Source organism: Zeus faber (assembly GCF_960531495.2).
Source record: "Zeus faber genome assembly, chromosome: 1".
NCBI lineage: Eukaryota > Metazoa > Chordata > Actinopteri > Zeiformes > Zeidae > Zeus > Zeus faber.
In genome coordinates, this window is record NC_137193.1 from 3,352,960 (window position 1) to 3,371,944 (window position 18,985).

Below are 18,985 nucleotides of genomic sequence, written 5' to 3' on the forward strand. Positions count from 1 at the left end.
GTGGAACATCTGAATTCTGAGTAAGATCACATTTTGAGGGTTTTCGGAGCAACTGAAATACATGATTTTTAGCGTGTGTAAATATTTATACGTAAACTCTTCCCCTAAAATAACTATGAGGCAGTGTGTGTTTACAATCTCTTTAATAATTTGTTTACGGGTGAGAGACTTAGATCAAAGCTCCAATGAGTAGAATCACAGTTTTGGATTCATAAGAACATCAATATTAATTCCCTCCGATTTCCACTGTAATGATGAATTCTTCCATTTTGACCTGCGACCTCCAGAACAATATTTCAACGTATTATTATTTTTTTAATAAGTTGGCTTCGTAAGACTTCTAAGAAGCCGACCTTCCTCCTGAAGGTCACTGGCCTGCAGACACACCCCGGTGAAGTCAGTTTCTTCCACTCGTGTGTTTTTAGTTTAGTACATGAAATTAAAATTTTCGGTAAAGTTGTTTCTGTATCAGCCATTTATCGAAAATGTTTCTGGTGAAATCACAACAGTTGCAACCCTTACAATATATAACATCGCATGTGTTAATCAGAATGTGAAAGCTACATTATGCAATTTGAACAAAGTGTACAAAGGACGGTTGAGGACACATATACAGTGACCTTTCATGCACCACATCGTCGACAACGATGAGAACAAGAGGGTAACCACCGATGCCATGCCTCTAAATGCCCAGACTACCTTCCCACGGAGAACAACCTTCATGCGGGAAGGGAAGAAACGGCGGACCAAGCCATCACTCCCAGACTCTGGCCCACTGAACCCAGCCCGGGATTGGGAAATGCGGGTAGACCGCAGCCAGAGGCTCACCTTCCCCCCCGAAATTGCAGTTACCAACCTGCGCCCAGATCTTGTCCTCTGGTCCAAGTCCTGCTGGCGAGTGTTTATCATTGAGCTGACTGTCCCATGGGAGGAGGCCATCGATGAGGCATTTGAACGGAAAAGGCTGCGGTATGCCAACTTAGCAGCAGAGGCAGAGGGGCGGGGCTGGAACGTGAAGGTGTGGCCAGTGAAGTCGGGCTGCAGAGGTTTTGTGGCCAAGTCCACCACCAGGCTCTTGAAGGAGGTAGGGATCAGAGGGCAGGCCCAAAGGAAGGCGATCAAAGAACTTGCCACTGCAGCCGAGCGGAGCAGTCACTGGCTGTGGCTGAAACGGAGGGACGCAACATGGGCTGCTAAATAATCATGTTGGTGCCACCGTGCGACACACACTCAGGTCTGATCAACCTGGTGGGCCGACCTCGGCAGAGGGTGTCTTGTGATAAATGGCCGAAACACCCAATGAAGCCGGGGCACACAACTGAAGATGTGTCGCATTGGTGGCACCACGTGATCTGTGCAAAAACTCACCCCATCCAAGATGACATTCCCAACCCTCTCAATTGTTGTGCTGAAAATTTAGGGATTTAACAACAAGTCCTATGAAGAATCCTGTATCAGCCATTTATCAAAAATGTTTCTGGTGAAATCATAACAGTTGCAACCCTTACAATATATAAAATCGCATGTGTTAATCAGAATGTGAAAGCTACATGATGCAATTTGAACAAAGTGTACAAAGGACGGTTGAGGACACATATACAGTGACCTTTCATGCACCACATCATTGACAGAGTAAAACTTTAAGCGTAAAGAATCAAACTTTACCGGGTAATGTAACCATAGGAACATTTAAAGAAATTTCGTGGGTATGTGGTGATAAAGCACACTTATTTCTGCCGTATGGGTGGATTGGATGTTGCCATATGGCACAGTTGAAACTTCCTTCTGATGTTTTTATTATCCAGAAGGGACAAAAGCCAGAAGAGGGTAACTCTACAAAGAGTCCATGGTATGGGGTCACATTCTTAGCTGATCATATTGATAATATCACATATACACTCCAGGGTTTTGCAAATGAGACCATAGGAGGTTTTGAATATTTGTCAAACACCCAGAGGAGTCATCGATTGACATTGCTGAAACATGACATGGCTCTTGATTATATTTTGGTCAGACAAGGTGGCCTCTGCGTGGCTTTAAATCTAACCTGAGATGCCTGTCATACGTTGATCGCTGATGTCGCGAATAACATGACTAATGTCATAGTTGTTGAAACTTATAAGGGATGCGTTTGGGCCATCAGAAGGAGCTGGGTGGTCAGCTAATGCGTGGTTGCAAGATAAATTAGGACCATTAGGAGCTATAGTAGTTCACATTCTGGGGGCTGCTCTTCTATCACTGTGTGTGATGTTTTGTTTTTGTACAGTGTTGTTGACATTTGCTAAGGCCATGATATTGAGATGGGTAGGAGTTGTAATGCCGGGTGAAAGTGTTCAGATGCCACTATTGGGTGGTAAGAACGTCAGTGAAGATGAGGAGGAAATAGTGACGAAGGAGAAGCTAACACTAGTAGAGAAATACCCATTAAAAATATCTGATTCCATCATAGACTCAACACTATTGTTAACTAGGAAAATGCATGGAGAAAGGGGGGAAAATGAAAATTTTAATCATATATTGGAATAATGTTAAAGTATAATGCAAAAGTGAAATTATTATACTGTGTTTGATGTTTTTGCAGTATACTGGCAGTAAACTGGCTGGTGATTTTTCTTTCAGGACCAGTCTGAGGGGGGCTGTTTCCAGAGATCCTAACAGCCTAATGGACTTGAACACTCAAATATGAAGGATGGGGATGAAAATGGACGACAGACCCTGAGTGAGGACATCATAATCAGGAGTGTCGAGTGAAAATATCATCAAAAGTTGATGGTGTTAAAAAGCAACAGTTCAATACATACATGTGTCCTGCATGATTTTATAATATTGAAATTTTTTTATTGCAATGTAACCTGTATTATTGATGAATATTCTGTACGCTACACTAGATATTTTTAGAAAGACATATTACTTCGATTTAGTATTGTTTTCTTTGGAGTTTTCTGTAACAGGGTGAAGTGAATACATTGAGACCTCAGGTGTTTTCTTTTTTTTGCGGTCTTGTGTGCCTGGATCCTGAACTTCCTCACAGGCCGCCCCCAGGTGGTCAGGGTGGGGAAGCACATGTCCAGCTCCCTCACCCTGAACACAGGATCCCCCCAGGGCTGCGTCCTCAGCCCCCTACTGTACTCCCTGTACACACATGACTGTGTGGCCAGGTCCAGCTCCAACACCATCATCAAGTTTGCTGGCGACACCGTGGTCGTGGGCCTGATCACCGACTGCAAAGAGAAGGCCTACCGCCAGGAGGTGGCTGACCTGTCACTCGGGTGCCAGGACAACAGCCTCCACCTGAACGTCAGCAAAACTAAGGAGCTGATTGTGGACTTTAGGTGAGGATTACAACCGAGGACGCACATTCCCTTGGTGATTAATGGGACTTCTGTCGACAGGGTGAGCAGCTCCAAGTACCTGGGAGTCCACATCACAGAGGACTTAACATGGACTGTTCATACAGACACTCTGGTGAGAAAGGCGAGGCAGCGTCTCTACCACCTCAGGCAGCTGAGGAAATTCCGGGTCTCGGTGAGGATCCTCAAGTCCTTCTACTCTGGAGCAGTGGAGAGCATCCTGATAGGCAACATCACTGCCTGGTTTGGGAACTGTACTGCCCAGGACAGGCGGGCCCTGCAGAGGGTGGTGCGTTCAGCTGAACGTACCCCTGGAACTACCCTCCCCCCCTTGCAGGAGTTATACACCAGGAGGTGTAGTAGCAGAGCCCATAGGATCATGAAGGATCCTCATCACCCCAACAACGGACTGTTTCAGCTGCTGCGGTCAGGCAAGCGCCTCCGCAGTCACGCAGCGAGAACAGAGAGACTGAGACGGAGTTTCTTCCCTCAAGCCATCAGAACTGTCAACGCTGACCTCACCAGGGGTCCTCACTGAGCCATGCACTAGGCTCCACTACCTACTGTACTGTATGTAGCATACTGTACCGCATACTGTGTCACTGTTCAGGGTTGTTCGTGATGCCGTATTGCTGCGCCGTACTGTTGTATACTGTGCTGTATTATCCCAAACACTACCTCACACTATTCACATTCACATGCCACTTTAATTCACATGCCACTTTAAATGCACATATCTGTATATACATAGGCATATTCCTTCAACCTATTCCATTTTATTTCAATTTATTTTTATTGTATTTTATTCTTTATATTTTTATCTTATTCTATAAGTATTCCACTTACTGTATTACGTTTTAGGAGTCAGTTAGTCGGTCTATTAGAAAGGAATTTTCTACTTTTTATTTTATTTTATTTTTTATTTTTTCCTAGGACATATTGTGTGCTATCACCGGGTGCGTTGCATTACATTTCACTGCATATATGTATGGAAGTATGTATATGTATGTGACAAATAAAAAATCTTGAATCTTGAATCTTGAATGTAACATCCTATTCAGTTTTCTAAACCATTCTTCTCCTTCTGTCAATTAATTTGGAGTGCCAGGTGGTTGCCTGGGGCAGAGGGACTGTGAGAGAATTTTCCTGTCTAGATTGTTTGATGGATGTACTAAGAAAGGAAGCTGCCGGATGGGTTTTTCGCTGTCACACTCCACAAATTTACTGTATTGCTACGACTAAGCATGGTCAGAAGGGTACATTGTAATCACTTTGTTTGTCATTATGTAATTTCTATTGAGCCAATTAACATCATAAGTTTATCACTTCTCTTTTTGGAGACTTTGTGTAGTCTCGAAGGGGGGAAATATGAGGTGTCTGGAATGTTTGGGGTGAAGAAGGTCACTGGGTTCCCAAGACAGAGCCCATTGTATAGTGTAAATACTAACATACAGTATGTTGCTTCTGATATGGTGCTTCAATTGTTACACAGAGAACGTCAACATTAGTGTCCATTAGGGACCCCTGTGAGAAGGGAAGTGGAAGGAAGGGGCACTTGGAGAAGAGAATGGGAAATGTTTAGATGTATGTCAGACAGGTGCTGAACTGTGACCTATGTAATGGAACCAGATGTGTGATGTTATGTCTGTAGAGGTATATAAGACAACCTCTTGATCCATTCGGGAGAGAATGGATTTGGCTTCTTTCTCTCCCAGAAATCCATGGCAAGTCTGGTTTGATGCTGTTCTTCCTTGTAATAAACTTAATATTATAATCAAGTCGGCGTCAGCAGCGATTCCTTCTTCATCTGCACATCCTCGACAACAAAGAAACTACAAAGACCTTGGAGTTCTCATTCTACCACTGGAGGAGAATGGAGGAGTCCACTTTCTGGCCACACTGTTATTGCTGTCGGGATGCCTTGGGGATTCGGCTGCGTGTGTCATCTTGTCTGCTGCGGTGTGGTGCGCCTTGCCTTGGTATGGGCCAATCCCTTTCACACAGGTGAGCACACATTGCCAGGATCTGCCTCAAACCATTACCCTGAATCCACTCCTGATTGTGTCTGGCTCTTTGTTCAGTTTTGGTAGTTGTAGCTGTAATTGTCACAGGAAGAGGCCACACACTGTAATTGTTCCAAATGTTATTGATTCAAGTATGTTTTGTCAAATACATCTTTGTTTCTATGTTTCACTTGTGATGACTATCTCCTTCTTGGAGAAGCAATGAACAGTCAAATTGATCAGAAGAAGGTAAGATAGTCATCTGAAGAAGGGAATTGGTGGCCGCCATAAATGTAGAAAAGAAATGCTGTGCTCTTGCCATCCCGCAGGTAATCCAAAGTTGTTTTTGGAAGTCTTTCTTGATAATAAAGATTGGGTTTGCAGGTTGAGAGTTTGAACTCTACTTGCAGATGGGCTGTTGAGGTGTCTGGGAATGAGTAGCGTCCCAAGACAGTGCCCATTGTATAAAATAATAATTATTAACAGACGATGTCAGGGGTCTCAAGAGAGAGACAGAGCCCATTGTCAGGGGTCCCGGTGATAAGGGAGGTGAAAACGTGAACGGTGACCTATGTAGGGGAATCAGATGGTCAACATTGTATCTGGCTTAGCATAAAAGCGCCTGCCTGAGTGTCATTCGCCAGAGAATCCATCCGGCTCGGTTCTCTCCTGGGCATCCTAGGAAAGTCCAGTCTGATGCTGTTCTTTTGTAATAAATCTATTATTTTACTCAAGTCAGCGTCAGCGGTCTCTCCTTCTTCATCAACACATCAAATTCATCAAGAAACTACACTGTCCTGGATGCAATGGGACATTACAAAGAAGGAACACGGTGTCAGTTATGGACAGTCCATGACCAGCCAACAAAAAGCCCTTAGCTGACTATCTGGCTGTCTAGGAAGGATGTATACTCAAAGCTATACATAGTTGAGCCCCTTCTAGGTAAGGGTTAGGCAAAACATGAGCCAACCCTCCTTGCACTGCTCCCAAAACCATCCCACAGACAAAGTCAGTGGAAATTACATCTGCAGAGCTGATATTCTGCAGATTCACTAATTATAATTAATCATTGAAGTCCCTGGAAAGTAAATTCAGTGATTTGTTTTGAACCACATGATACATGTGAGAAAGTAATTGCTGAAAACATGTGAGTTGTGGAGACTGTTAAACTGTTTCTCACCATTTTTGTGGGCCAGACTTTTTTGAGCGGGGCAAAATCATGACCTGATGATGGGGTTGGGTGGGTCATACTCTGCATGGCCCCTCCGCCAAACACAATATAAACACCAGGTCAGACCGTCGGATACAGAGCATTAGTGGTGCTAAGCTATACTAACAGCTTAAAGAGTTTAGGATCAAACGCTGTTTTGGGAATAAACACCTGGTGTAAAAGGTGTCTTCAGGGAGACCCTGAACTCATGCTTGGCAGACATCAGCATCACCCCAGCATCTCAGGGCGGAGAATACTGCCTATTTTTCCACAATTCTGTAACAGAATATTATATACTTGCCAATTTTTTCTGAATCATTCACATTTGGCTAGGTGGTTAACACATTTTCCTGTGATGTGGCAAACTCAGAACACAATGTTTTTTCACTTTACAGGTATTTAAACACTTAATGTCAAGTAATGCAAAAAAATTAAATAAAAAAACAGCAAGCATAATAGGATACATACATATATAATGCATTACATCAGAATACATAAAAAAAAGATTACAAAAAGCCTTTTACATTGACTACAGTGTTTCCATTTTGCATTTAAGACTGTGAATAGGCAAAATCCTACCTTGCCCTCGTTTACAATAACATGTTATTCGAACACTATCTTCACAGCACACATTCCAAGCGGGTACTCCCCGTTGTCATAAACAACGGGACACCTGTGACCCACTTTTGTGGACATACAGAGACCTACAGTCTAAAGCGATGACCTCGAAGCATGGAGGGGCATAAGCAGTTCGTCACTTGGACGGGGCAGTATATCAGACAGATAGGGCGAGCACGTCGTAAAGATACGCTCCAGACAGAGTCTTCGGTGTTACATGTCACACCACATATAAACGCCTGCTCTTCCTTCCATCCAGCAGGTCAGGGTGAGCTCGACCACAGGCTGCGTCCTGCCATTCGCTCTCTCCCTCTCCCCTCTTTGCAAAGACTAAAACTCTGTTTCTCTAAAATAAATATACACGACAAACAAATTTGTTCATGATCTTTTATTACAGATTTTGCCACGACAACTGTTGTAAAACCGCAACTGCAGGTCTAGTTAATCTTTCAATGCCATTCCTAGGAGAGATTTTCAAATGTTTGAGCCCAGGCCCTGATCGACTGTGGAGAACCAAGCACTTGAGAGTTAACAGCTTGGATACAAGTCAAGCCCACAGCCTCCTAGCACCACTAGGGGCTGCTTTTCTCTCCTCTGCCACTCCTTCCTCCTGCACCTCCCCACACACCTGAGATCAATCACCATCAGAACCCGCTGTATTTAATCCTCGGCCCTCCATCCACTCATCACCAGATGGTCAGCTAACTTACCTCAGTTGGTCTCTCACCTGGCTCACTCCAAGTCTGAGAATTCAAGTGTTTTGTCTCCGTACAAGCCTGCCTATTTCCCTCTCCACATTCAAGCCTTCCTGATTCGTCAAGCCTTCCCTGTTCCTTGTCCACGGAACCTGGATCCCTCCTTCCCCGTCCACGCCGTCTTGCCTCGCCCTGTCCCGTAGTTCCGTCTTCCAGGACACATCCGCCCGATCCTTCCCGACCGGGTCCCTCCTGTCGTCACCCAACTGATTCGTAATAAAAATTCTTTGGTTACCATCTTTACCAGCTGCCTGTGTCTGTGTTTGAGTCCCTCATAGCCAACAACAACAATGTCCCTTCATGTAAGATGAGGAAGCAATTTATCACCGGTATGAATACGTTGATGTTTTTTGAGATAATTACTTGTATTAAATCTCTTCCCACACTGTTCACAGTGGCACGGTTTACCACCTGTGTGAATACTCTGATGTCTTTTGAGATTACCACTTGTATTAAACATCTTCCCACACTGTTGACAGTGGTACAGTTTCTCCCCAGTGTGAATACGTTGATGTATTTTGAGATCACTACTCGTATTAAACATCTTCCCACACTGTTCACAGCCGTACGGTTTGTCACCTGTGTGAAGACGCTGATGTATTTTGAGATGACTACTTGTATTAAACCTCTTCCCACACTGTTGACAGTGGTACAGTTTATCACCTGTGTGAATATGCTGATGTCTTTTGAGATTACAATTATTATTAAACCTCTTCCCACACTGGTCACAGCAGTACGGTTTCTCCCCAGTATGAATACGTTGATGTATTTTGAGATAACTACTTGAACCAAACATCTTCCCACACTGGTCACAGTGGTACGGTTTATCACCTGTGTGAATACGCTGATGCGTCTTAACAGTTTCTGATCGATTGAACCCCTTCCCACACTGGTCACAGTGGTAACGTTTCTCTCCTGTATGAACACGCTCATGTCGATTGAGATCCCCTGAATGAAGGAAACTTTTGTCACACTGGTTACAACAATGTCTTGGTGTGTCCTGTTTCCTGGTGGTTGCAGGGGTTCCTATTGGCTGAGAGGCTGAAGAGGGGAGGAGACTCTCTGCTCTGATCTCTCCACTTCTCAGCTGTTTGACGTAAAGCTCGCTGTGACTCCTCTTAATGTGCTTAGGACAGGAAAATCCACGAGTCTTCACTGCTGGAAGAACAGAGGGAGAGAAAGAAAAGGGAGCAGATTACAAAGAAGGTAGGTCATGGCAGACTGTCCTTGTTGTGCCATACTGGAACCCCTGAACCTGCTGTACTTTGTCAACTGAGCTGTGCAAAAGTACCAGTGCTGATTTTAGCTCCTAGGTGGCCTAGTATCAAGTTACCAAAGCGGCACCTGTACACTCATATTACTCCCATCATCCAGCTCTAAATTGCTTGCGAACGAAGCAAGTAGGAGGCATTTTGAAGGGGGGGGCCACAAATCTTCAACCTCCTAAAAGCCTGGAAAGGAGGCACCTTGGTGACAACAGTGGTTGAGAGAGATGAGTTGGGTAAGCAGATACCAAATTATAATATTCCAAAATCCGCAGTCCCTTGTGACAGACGTCATAGTGGCAGCTGTGGCCTGTCCAAGGCCCAAGACAACGAAGCAGGTGGGGAGGTTCTTGGGGAAGGCCAGCTTCTACAGACGGTGTGAAGGGGCAGTTGGCAGTCGGCCGGACGGCTCCTCGGGCAGTGGTGGTTTGGGGGGGGGGGGGGGGGGGGTGGTAGAGGGTGTGGCTTTTAATCTGCTGCAGGTGGGGGAGGGAGTGGTGACTCAGCTGTGGATGGTCAAACTGATTGACAGGGGATTTGAAAACTGCCATGTTACTCATCTCTATCTCTTGTCTCACAGCGAAGCTGGGTCCCGACATCCCAGATGACAAAACCATCAATACTGACAAGTAGCGTGAGGGACGCCAGTGGGAAAAGTGAGTGTCAACTATTTCATTTATTAAAAGAATTCTGTTTTTAGTACACAAAATTATATGTACATTTAATATTGTTACATTTTTAATAGAATTGTCTTAATTATGTTAACTTTGAATTCATGGTTTAATGGCCGACATAAAACTATTACACTGATTTTGTTGCAATTGTATGCTCTTGAAAGTAATAATATATTTTTCAGTATTTTGTCATATTGTCATGAATAACGTTGCAGAAATACCCTGAAATATTGTGATATTATTTTCGGGCCATATCGCCCACCCCTAAACCACATATATAACCACAACATACACAACATGAATACATTCATATGGTAAAAGTTGTCTGATGTCGTGTTCAGTGTTTTGATGGACAGGGGGATAAAGGAGTGCTTATAGTGGTTAAGCTTACACTGGGGGACCCTGAAACATCTCCCTGACAGGAGGAGCTGGTACTCGGAGTGGAGGACAAGTGTAGGGTCTTGAATTATTTTCTGTGCCTGTTTGATAAAAACAGCCTGAAGGGTGGGATGTTGCCCGACTCCAATAATCTTCATGGCTCTCTGTATGAGGAATGTAACCTGGGTTTTTAGCTGGACAGACATTTAGGGGTTAAGTGTCTTGCTCAAGGACACTACAGTATGCTAGCAGGAGGAGTTTGAACCACGATTTAACCAGCAACCTTCTTATTAGTAGACGATGCACTCTACATACTGAGCCACTGCCCCCACTTGGTCATTTAAGTGAATGCCCAGGTATCAGTAAGAGCTCACCTGTCCTGTCCTCTGGTCATGGATTACCACTGGAGAGTGGTCACCAATGGATTTGGGGTCAAACACTATCTTCTGTTTTATTAACGTTGAGGGTGAAGTGTTCACCACACCACTGAACAAAGCACTGGATCACAGACTTGAGATGAAGTTGACTATCAGAGTAGTTCAACTTGAGAATTTGGATGGTTGTATCATCTGAGAACTTTACCATAGTAATTGTGTGCATCATCCAGCCAAGTCCTGTATCCATGAAAAAAAAATACACACACACACACACACACACACACACACACACACACACACACACACACAGTTAGGGATATTGGGCTTTCGGGCGAAATTTCAGGATGAACCTAAAATGCACTATAACCTTTACAGGTGAACTTAATTTGACCTTCTCTAAACATTTGAATGCACCAATGTTTCAGTACTTTTTGCACAACTTGCTGTTCTCCAACAAGGAGCTGAACGGAAAAATTCACAACAGGTGTTTGATCCATGAATGGACCAATACATTTCCTGGTTCAATTAGAGTTGGTATTTAAACAGTCCTCTTCATCATGCTGTTCACATGTTGACATCATGACACCAAGACCACACCTAACAACTGATCAACAGCACCTCGCCTGGTGAGGCTTCAAACAGGATGTTGTCAGAGGGAAGTGGCCACTGAGCTTAGAGTGTCACAGAGCGTCATCAGCAGCTTGCAACAGAGATACAGAGACTGGAAGAGTCACAGAAAGGCATAGAAGTGGACGTGCTTTGGCCACATCCCACACTGATGAGCGCTTCATTGTGAACAGTGCCCTGTGCAACCACAGGATGATGCCACTCAACTCCAGACACATTTAAGGAAGGTGAGAGGCACCAAGTGTCATGTCAGACCATTCAAAACTGTTGACATCAGCGTGGTCTGCGTGCTAGACCACCTGCAAGGGCACCTGACCACACCACCAGGCACAGGCATCATCGTCCTGCAGGCGCCAGGGAGCGTTGACACTGGACGAGGGACCAGGGGCCTCAGGGCTGTTCTCTGATGAAAGTCGATTCACGTTGAGCAGAAATGATGAGACGTCAAGGAGAGCGCTACGCATCAGCCACTGTCACCAGATGAGCCTTTGGTGGTGGTGGTGTTACAGTGTGGGCAGGTGTGTCTGGTCAATACAGAACTGCCCTACACTTTGTAAATGGTAGTGACAAGCACATACTACCTGAATGACATCATTCATCCAGTCATTGTGCCCCTGCATGAACAACACAGGCCTCATTTCATCTTCATGGACGACAACGCTCCAGCTCATGGAGGTGGCATCATTAGGGAACGGCTGCTGGAGACTGGGGCACCTCAAATGGAGTGGCCTGCACTTTCTCCAGACCTGAATCCCATAGAAAACCTATGGGATCAGCTGAGTGGCCGTGTAGAGGCTCCTAACTCTGTACCCCAGAACCTCAATGACCTGAGGGCCCTCTTCAAGAAGAGTGGGGGGCCAGGCCTCAGCAGACAATAAGTCGACTTGTGAACAGCATGAGACGTCCTTGTCAAGCTGTAACTGATGCTCGAGGCCACATGACAAGTTATTGAGACATTGACATTTTTTGTTGTGGTAAACCCACCACTGTTGTTGGCTTTTGTTTCAATAAATAGTTTGAGATGAGGAAATCACCATTGCACGCTTCTACTTAAATGCCCTACTTTCATGATATAATATCACTGTAGCTTGAACTCTTTATATTTTCCATAAATGTCACCCGAAAGCCAAATATCCCTAACTTTTTGTGAGTAGTGCATATATAAATAGCAATAGTCTCCTTTTACATTTCAGACTAACTGATAAAGAATCTGAATCCCAGATACTTTGAGAATTTTGCTGTTGACATTGCTTACCTGTTGACACTTATCTGGTCAACAGCTTGGTAGGATAAAAAATAAAAACGAACCTGACTGAGGTTGTCTGGTCTCTTTCCAACCTTCATCACAGTCTTCAGTCTCAGTTTGAGAAGAGTGTGACGAGAAAAGCTGCTCAGCACCAGCTGGTTCTAAAGCAACAGCTGGATCTGAGCTACTGGCTGCTTCTGACACTCCACGATCCTCTCCATCAGCTTCTGTTTCCATCTGTTCAGTTGAGGTGCAGGCAACAGGTTCTGCCTCTCTCTTCACCTCAGTTTGGTTTTGATGAAGCTGGGACCACTGAGCACACTCTACGTCATGTTCAGTCTTCACAGAGAACTCCTCCTCTTCCTTTTTAATTTGTGGGGGCCCTGGCTCCTCCTGGCCCAGACCGGGACTCCACTCCTGCTGCTCAGGGGGAAGCTCCTCTTTACAGACAGAGAGCTGCTGGAGCTCTGGAGGCAACACTGACAAACAGACACAGAAAGATGAGTGAAACAGACCTGCCATCATTGGGAAAATATTTCGAGTACTACAATATTGTAACATGGAGTCTCCATGGCTCTTGACCTGCTGATTCTGATTTTCATTAAATTGTATGTTCATAATAAAACATTGACGACTAAATAACATTACATTGTCTTACGATCATTTTGAGTTTATATCTGTGATCAGAGAAATCAATTCTCTTAATTCTTCATTTGGTCTCATTGGGTTTATCTACTGTACCTCAATGACAAATGTGTTGCATGATCTGATCACACTCATGTGACAGGACAGCTGCACATACTGACCACTGCAGCAATTTTAAGTTACCACAATAGTGAGATTACTGATTTGGACACTGTTTATTGTTGTTCATTATTCATAATGGAACTCTCACTGAGTTTTAATAGGACACAACATATAACTAACATGGAAATGTTGAGTTCAAACTTCAAATGAAAGTTTCTTTCACTTTTAAGTGCAAATATACCTTTCTACTATATGTATATGGTACTTGCATTCCAAAATAAATTGCAATCATTGATCAGTGTATTTATATTTTATTAATTCGACCGAGAATTGCGTCATTGGTAAACAAAATGCGTGCAGGTTGGCAGGTCTGAAACCACAACATTGGTGCATTCTACTATATAGCCTTTGAATTGAGTTTCCTAATCCTTGAATCTCATCAAAATGCCCCAAAATTCTAATTTAAATCTAATCAATTTATAATAATATGATACATGAGACATTTTAATAACTACTTACACTTAATTAATTACACTCAGAATTGTTGCAATTTGAAGGTGAGATACAAAACAGCTTCCTGTTTATTACATATTGGGGTGGAAGAAAAAGTAGAGTGTGCAAATACCACCTGTTTCCATTTTATTTCTCGTAAAAAATAAAAAATAAAATGAAGATGATGCGCGCCCCAGCGATGGGGTGCCCGGGATCGGTGCGCCAAAACAGTGTGTTTCAATTTTAGATGTAGGTTATTTCATTTCATGTCTCCTTATGGAACGAAACAAGTGGTACGGCATGGAACAAAATCCTGCATAATGCGGACACTTTCTCTGTGATTCTCTCCCCGATCACCCCTCTCCAGGCGTTACACGTTGGAAATGATCTTCACGAGTCTACAAGTCGTGTCCCATTCCTCCGTATCCCGACACCATACGGTTTTAGCTGTTTTATTTATTTATAAGAAAACAAATACAAGTGTATATATTGTAATTGACCAAAACCAAAAAACGCTGTGCGCAACCGTGAGTAATGGGTCCGCTTTCTCCAACACTGCCCCCCCCCCCAATGACTATGCAACGATGAACAACGATAAAATTGTGTATGGTGATATTTGGGCGGGGTCCAAGCCTAGCCACGACACGTCAATAGCGCAGCCATCTTGCTGCAGTGTCGCACTGCTGTAGGAAGAGGTTGCAACTTGCACTGTGTCATACCAGGTAATATATAGTAATTATTTCATATAACTGCATAAAACATTTCATACATAAATCTCAAATTTCCCCCATGCTTTCCGACTGTGGAGTGTACATAGCACCAAAATGATGGCCACTGAGAAAATACATTGTTTATATGGTTCCATATTTATTTTTAATTGCCATGCGATAGACATGATATAAGCCTTTTAAAATATATGAGAAGGGTCCAGACCTGCTCTGCTCAGCTGGACTCCGGGTCTCAGGATGGAAGCCAGCACTCTGTACAGCCTCCGGATCTCCTGCTCTGAGCGCCTCCGTCTGCTCTCCCAGTTCACCACAGACAGTTCAAACTCTCTGTAAACGTCTCCTCCTGCCGCTATCACCTTGTCGCTCAGCGCGTCTCTCACTTCTTCTCCCACCTTCACCTTGTCGCACAGGAACAGAAGCTCTCCCACCGCCGCTGATATTCGCTCTCGTACAGAAAAGGTGAAGAGTTGAAGCCGCTCCGCCATTGTTGTTGTCGTCGTGGAGCTTCTGGTCACGTGTCTGTGTTGGAGGCACCGGCAAAGTGAGCGGCTTTTACTTCCGGGTCAAAGAGCGCTGCTGGGAGCTTCTTGTTGTTCTAGAATGAGAAGAAAATGTGAATGTTTATTTTATGTTTATTGTTTTGAGCATAACTGAAGGATGGCATTTTAATTTAGACTGACGTTAAAGATGGCATGGTGAGGAATTTTTCCCACCTGGTAATAAACTCATGACACCAGCCATAACACCGGACATTTTACAACGGGGGAGCAGAGTGTCCCTGTAATGCACACTGGCAGACACTTTCACTTTTGTAGCTTCAGACTAAGTATTGAAGAATGGTTCGGCATAAATGAGGGAAAATTAACTGTTTTTATTTATGTTTTTAATTTCAATTAAAAAAAATGAATAATAAACAAATAAAAAAGCGAAACGATGGTTACATTACATTTAGCAGACGCTTTTATCCAAAGCCACTTACAATTATTCAAACACCGACGGACGCAGCCATCAGGAGCAATTAGGGGTTAAGTGTCTTGCTCAAGGACACTACAGCACGCTAGCAGGAGGAGCCTGGGATCCAACCAGCAACCTTTAGATTACTAGACCACCAGCTCTACCTCCTGAGCTACCATCCCCATAGAGAACCCCCATGGTGGGCAAGTAACTGGTGTGCTCCCTAACACCATGTAACACCGATAACCACAGCAACCCTAATTGATGTGTAAATGTATATTTCTTTATTTTGACCCCTTTGTTGTTTATTTTCATCTTTATTTCCAATGAAATAAATAAATAAATATACGCTACTGACAAAAGTTAAGGATATTGGGCTTTCGGGTGAAATTTCAGGATGAAGTTAAAATGCACTATAACTTTTACAGGTGAACTTAATTTGACCTTCTCTAAACTTGTGAATGCACATGTCCAACTGTTCAATGTTTCAGTACTTTTTGCACAACTTGCTGTTCTCTAACAAGGAGCTGAACGGAAAAATTCACAACAGGTGTTTGATCCATGAATGGACCAATACATTTCCTGGTTCAATTAGAGTTGGTATTTAAACAGTCCTCTTCATCATGCTGTTCACATGTTGACATCATGAGACCAAGACCACACCTAACAACTGATCAACAGCACCTCGCCTGGTGAGGCTTCAAACAGGATGTTGTCAGAGGGAAGTGGCCACTGAGCTTAGAGTGTCACAGAGTGTGATCAGCAGCTTGCAACAGAGATACAGAGACTGGAAGAGTCACAGAAAGGCATAGAAGTGGACGTACTTTGGCCACATCCCACACTGATGAGCGCTTCATTGTGAACAGTGCCCTGCGCAACCACATGATGATGCCACTCAACTCCAGGCACATTTAAGGAAGGTGAGAGGCACCAAGTGTCACGTCAGGCCATTCAAAACCGTTGACATCAGCGTGGTCTGCGTGCTAGACCACCTGCAAGGGCACCTGACCACACCACCAGGTACAGGCATCATGGTCTTGCAGGGGCCAGGGAGCGTTAACGCTGGACGAGGGACCAGGGGCCTCAGTGCTGTTCTCTGATGAAAGTCCATTCACCTTGAGCAGAAATGATGGAGACGTCAACGATGTTGGAGACATCAAGGAGAGCGCTACGCATCAGCCACTGTTGTCACCAGACGAGCCTTTGGTGGTGGTGGTGTTACAGTGTGGGCAGGTGTGTCTGGTCAATACAGAACTGCCCTACACTTTGTGAATGGTACAGTGACAAGCCCATACTACCTGAATGACATCATTCATCCAGTCATTGTGCCCCTGCATGAACAACACAGGCCTCATTTCATCTTCATGGACGACAACGCTCCAGCTCATGGAGGAGGCATCATTAGGGAACGGCTGCTGGAGACTGGGGCACCTCAAATGGAGTGGCCTGCACTTTCTCCTGCTTGCACTGCTGCCTCACAGCAAGAAGGTCCTGGGTTCGATTCCCGCCTGGGGCGATGTTGGCACCGTGCTCCGGTGGGTTATCTCCCAAATAGAAGCCTTTCTGTGTGGAGTTTGCATGTTCTCCCCGTGCTCACATGGGGTTTCCTCCACCTAAAGTCAGTAAGGACCCCCACCAAAAAGCATGTGCATGTGTGTGTGTGCAAGCATGTGTTGTAGTGTGCCGTGACAAATAAAGACTGTTTCTGTTTTCTGAATCCCATAGAAAACCTATAGGATGAGCTGAGTGGCCGTGTAGAGGCTCCAGAGTTACAGCTTGACTCTGTACCCCAGAACCTCAATGACCTGAGGGCCCCCTTCAAGAAGAGTGGGGGACCAGGCCTCAGCAGACAATAAGTCGACTTGTGAACAGCATGAGACGTCCTTGTCAAGCTGTAACTGATGCTGGAGGCCACATGACAAGTTATTGAGACGTTGACATTTGTTGTTGTGGTAAACCCACCACTGTTGTTGGCTTTTGTTTCAATACATTGTTTGAGATGAGGAAATCACCATTGTATCTTCTACTTAAATGCTCTACTTTCATCAAATATCACTGTAGCGTGAACTTTTTACATTTTCCATAAATTTCACCCGAAAGCCAAATATCCCGAACTTTTTGTGAGTAGTGTGTGTATACACACACACACACACACACACACTAACATTTTTTGTTGCATATCTAAATGTGTTATTTGTCTTTTGTCTGGTCTCTGAACACACACACGATTTATGAAGCTGATAAGTGTTTAGTCTGCATATGTCGTACATTTGATTATCGATGAATAAGGCTCTGAATAATAGGAAATATTGAGGAGCAACATTCAGATGATGAACTGGACACAATGCACTTGAGATGATTATTATGTGACACAACAAGGAACGTTCAGTTCTGGCTTTTGGCAACAATGACCAAACCGTGTGAGACTGAGATGAACTAAAAGGAAATAGAATTGAGATAAATGACAGAATAGTTTGTAAACTGCCACCGCCTTACTGTAAATATAATGACATCATGTAATAAACTAGTCCAAGTCCAAAACACTACATACTATGTGCTTCAATAATAATATGGACAATGTGTAAAACTATTATAGGATCATTCCATGAGTGACTGTCCCTTCTCATATCTGTGTGTGTGTGTGTACAACAAACTGAGACTTTAATGCCAAGTGTTGGTTGAAGGTGACATAATGTAAAGGAGTAAAGCGCACTCCACTGCAAGAAAAGTCGTAAAATCCGTGTTAGAGCAATAAAAAGTAAATAAAATCAGTGATCAAGACTGACCTGACCTGAGCTGAGCTCCAAGCGCCGCTGTCTGGCTGCGGGACTCCCCGCTCTCCGGTGGCCCTGCTCGGTCTCCCTCTGCAGGACAGGTCGGGGCTCCGGGGCGGCCTGCTAGCATGCAGCTAATGCTAACGGAAGCAATATAGCGCTGCTTGTTGTGTGGAAATGAAATGAAAAAGCCAAACGATCAACAAGTGAATGAAGCTTGTTGTAAACGTGTGTAAGCGTCTGAACGTTGGTAGAGATCAAAACAAACAAGTAGGGATGGAAGCTTGGTTCACTCTGCTGCAGCTGCTGCTGCTGCTTTAGTGTTTGTTGTCGGTTGGCAAAGCAGCTTCGAGGCGCATTACCACCACCAGCTGCACTGGAGCAGGAGACTGTGCAGGAATTACAATGAAATGAAATGAAATCAAATGAAATCAAATACAATAAAACAAAATAAAATAAGTTAAATTACACGACATGAAACAAAATAAAATTAAATTAAACGAAACTAAATATAACAAAACAATATAGATTTAATGAAATTAAATGAAATTAAACAAAAGGAAATAAAGTCAAATCAAATAAAATCAAACAAAAAACACAAAATAAAATGAAAAAAAATAAAATAAAATGACATTAAATGAAAAATAGAAAAGAAAAACAAAACGAAACAAAATGAAACGAAATTTAATAAAACAAAACAAAATACAATCGAATTTACAAAATAAAGTAAAGAAAAATAATAACATTTTAAATAGTAAATAAGGAAAATAAAATAATAAAAACAAAT

General features: G+C 43.6%; 1 protein-coding gene across 1 annotated transcript; it reads right to left on the minus strand.

The window, feature by feature from the left end:
• Positions 1-10,685: 10,685 nt before the first annotated feature.
• LOC307241385 (uncharacterized protein) lies at positions 10,686-18,511 on the minus strand (the record flags this gene model as incomplete). Its single annotated transcript, XM_080015448.1, has 4 exons — positions 18,216-18,511; positions 14,676-15,065; positions 12,566-12,982; positions 10,686-10,867 (listed from the first exon to the last, which is right to left on the minus strand). The coding sequence occupies exons 2-4, from the start codon at positions 14,953-14,955 to the stop codon at positions 10,686-10,688; spliced, it is 879 nt and encodes a 292-aa protein (XP_079871574.1). The 5' UTR covers positions 14,956-15,065; positions 18,216-18,511.
• Positions 18,512-18,985: the final 474 nt, after the last annotated feature.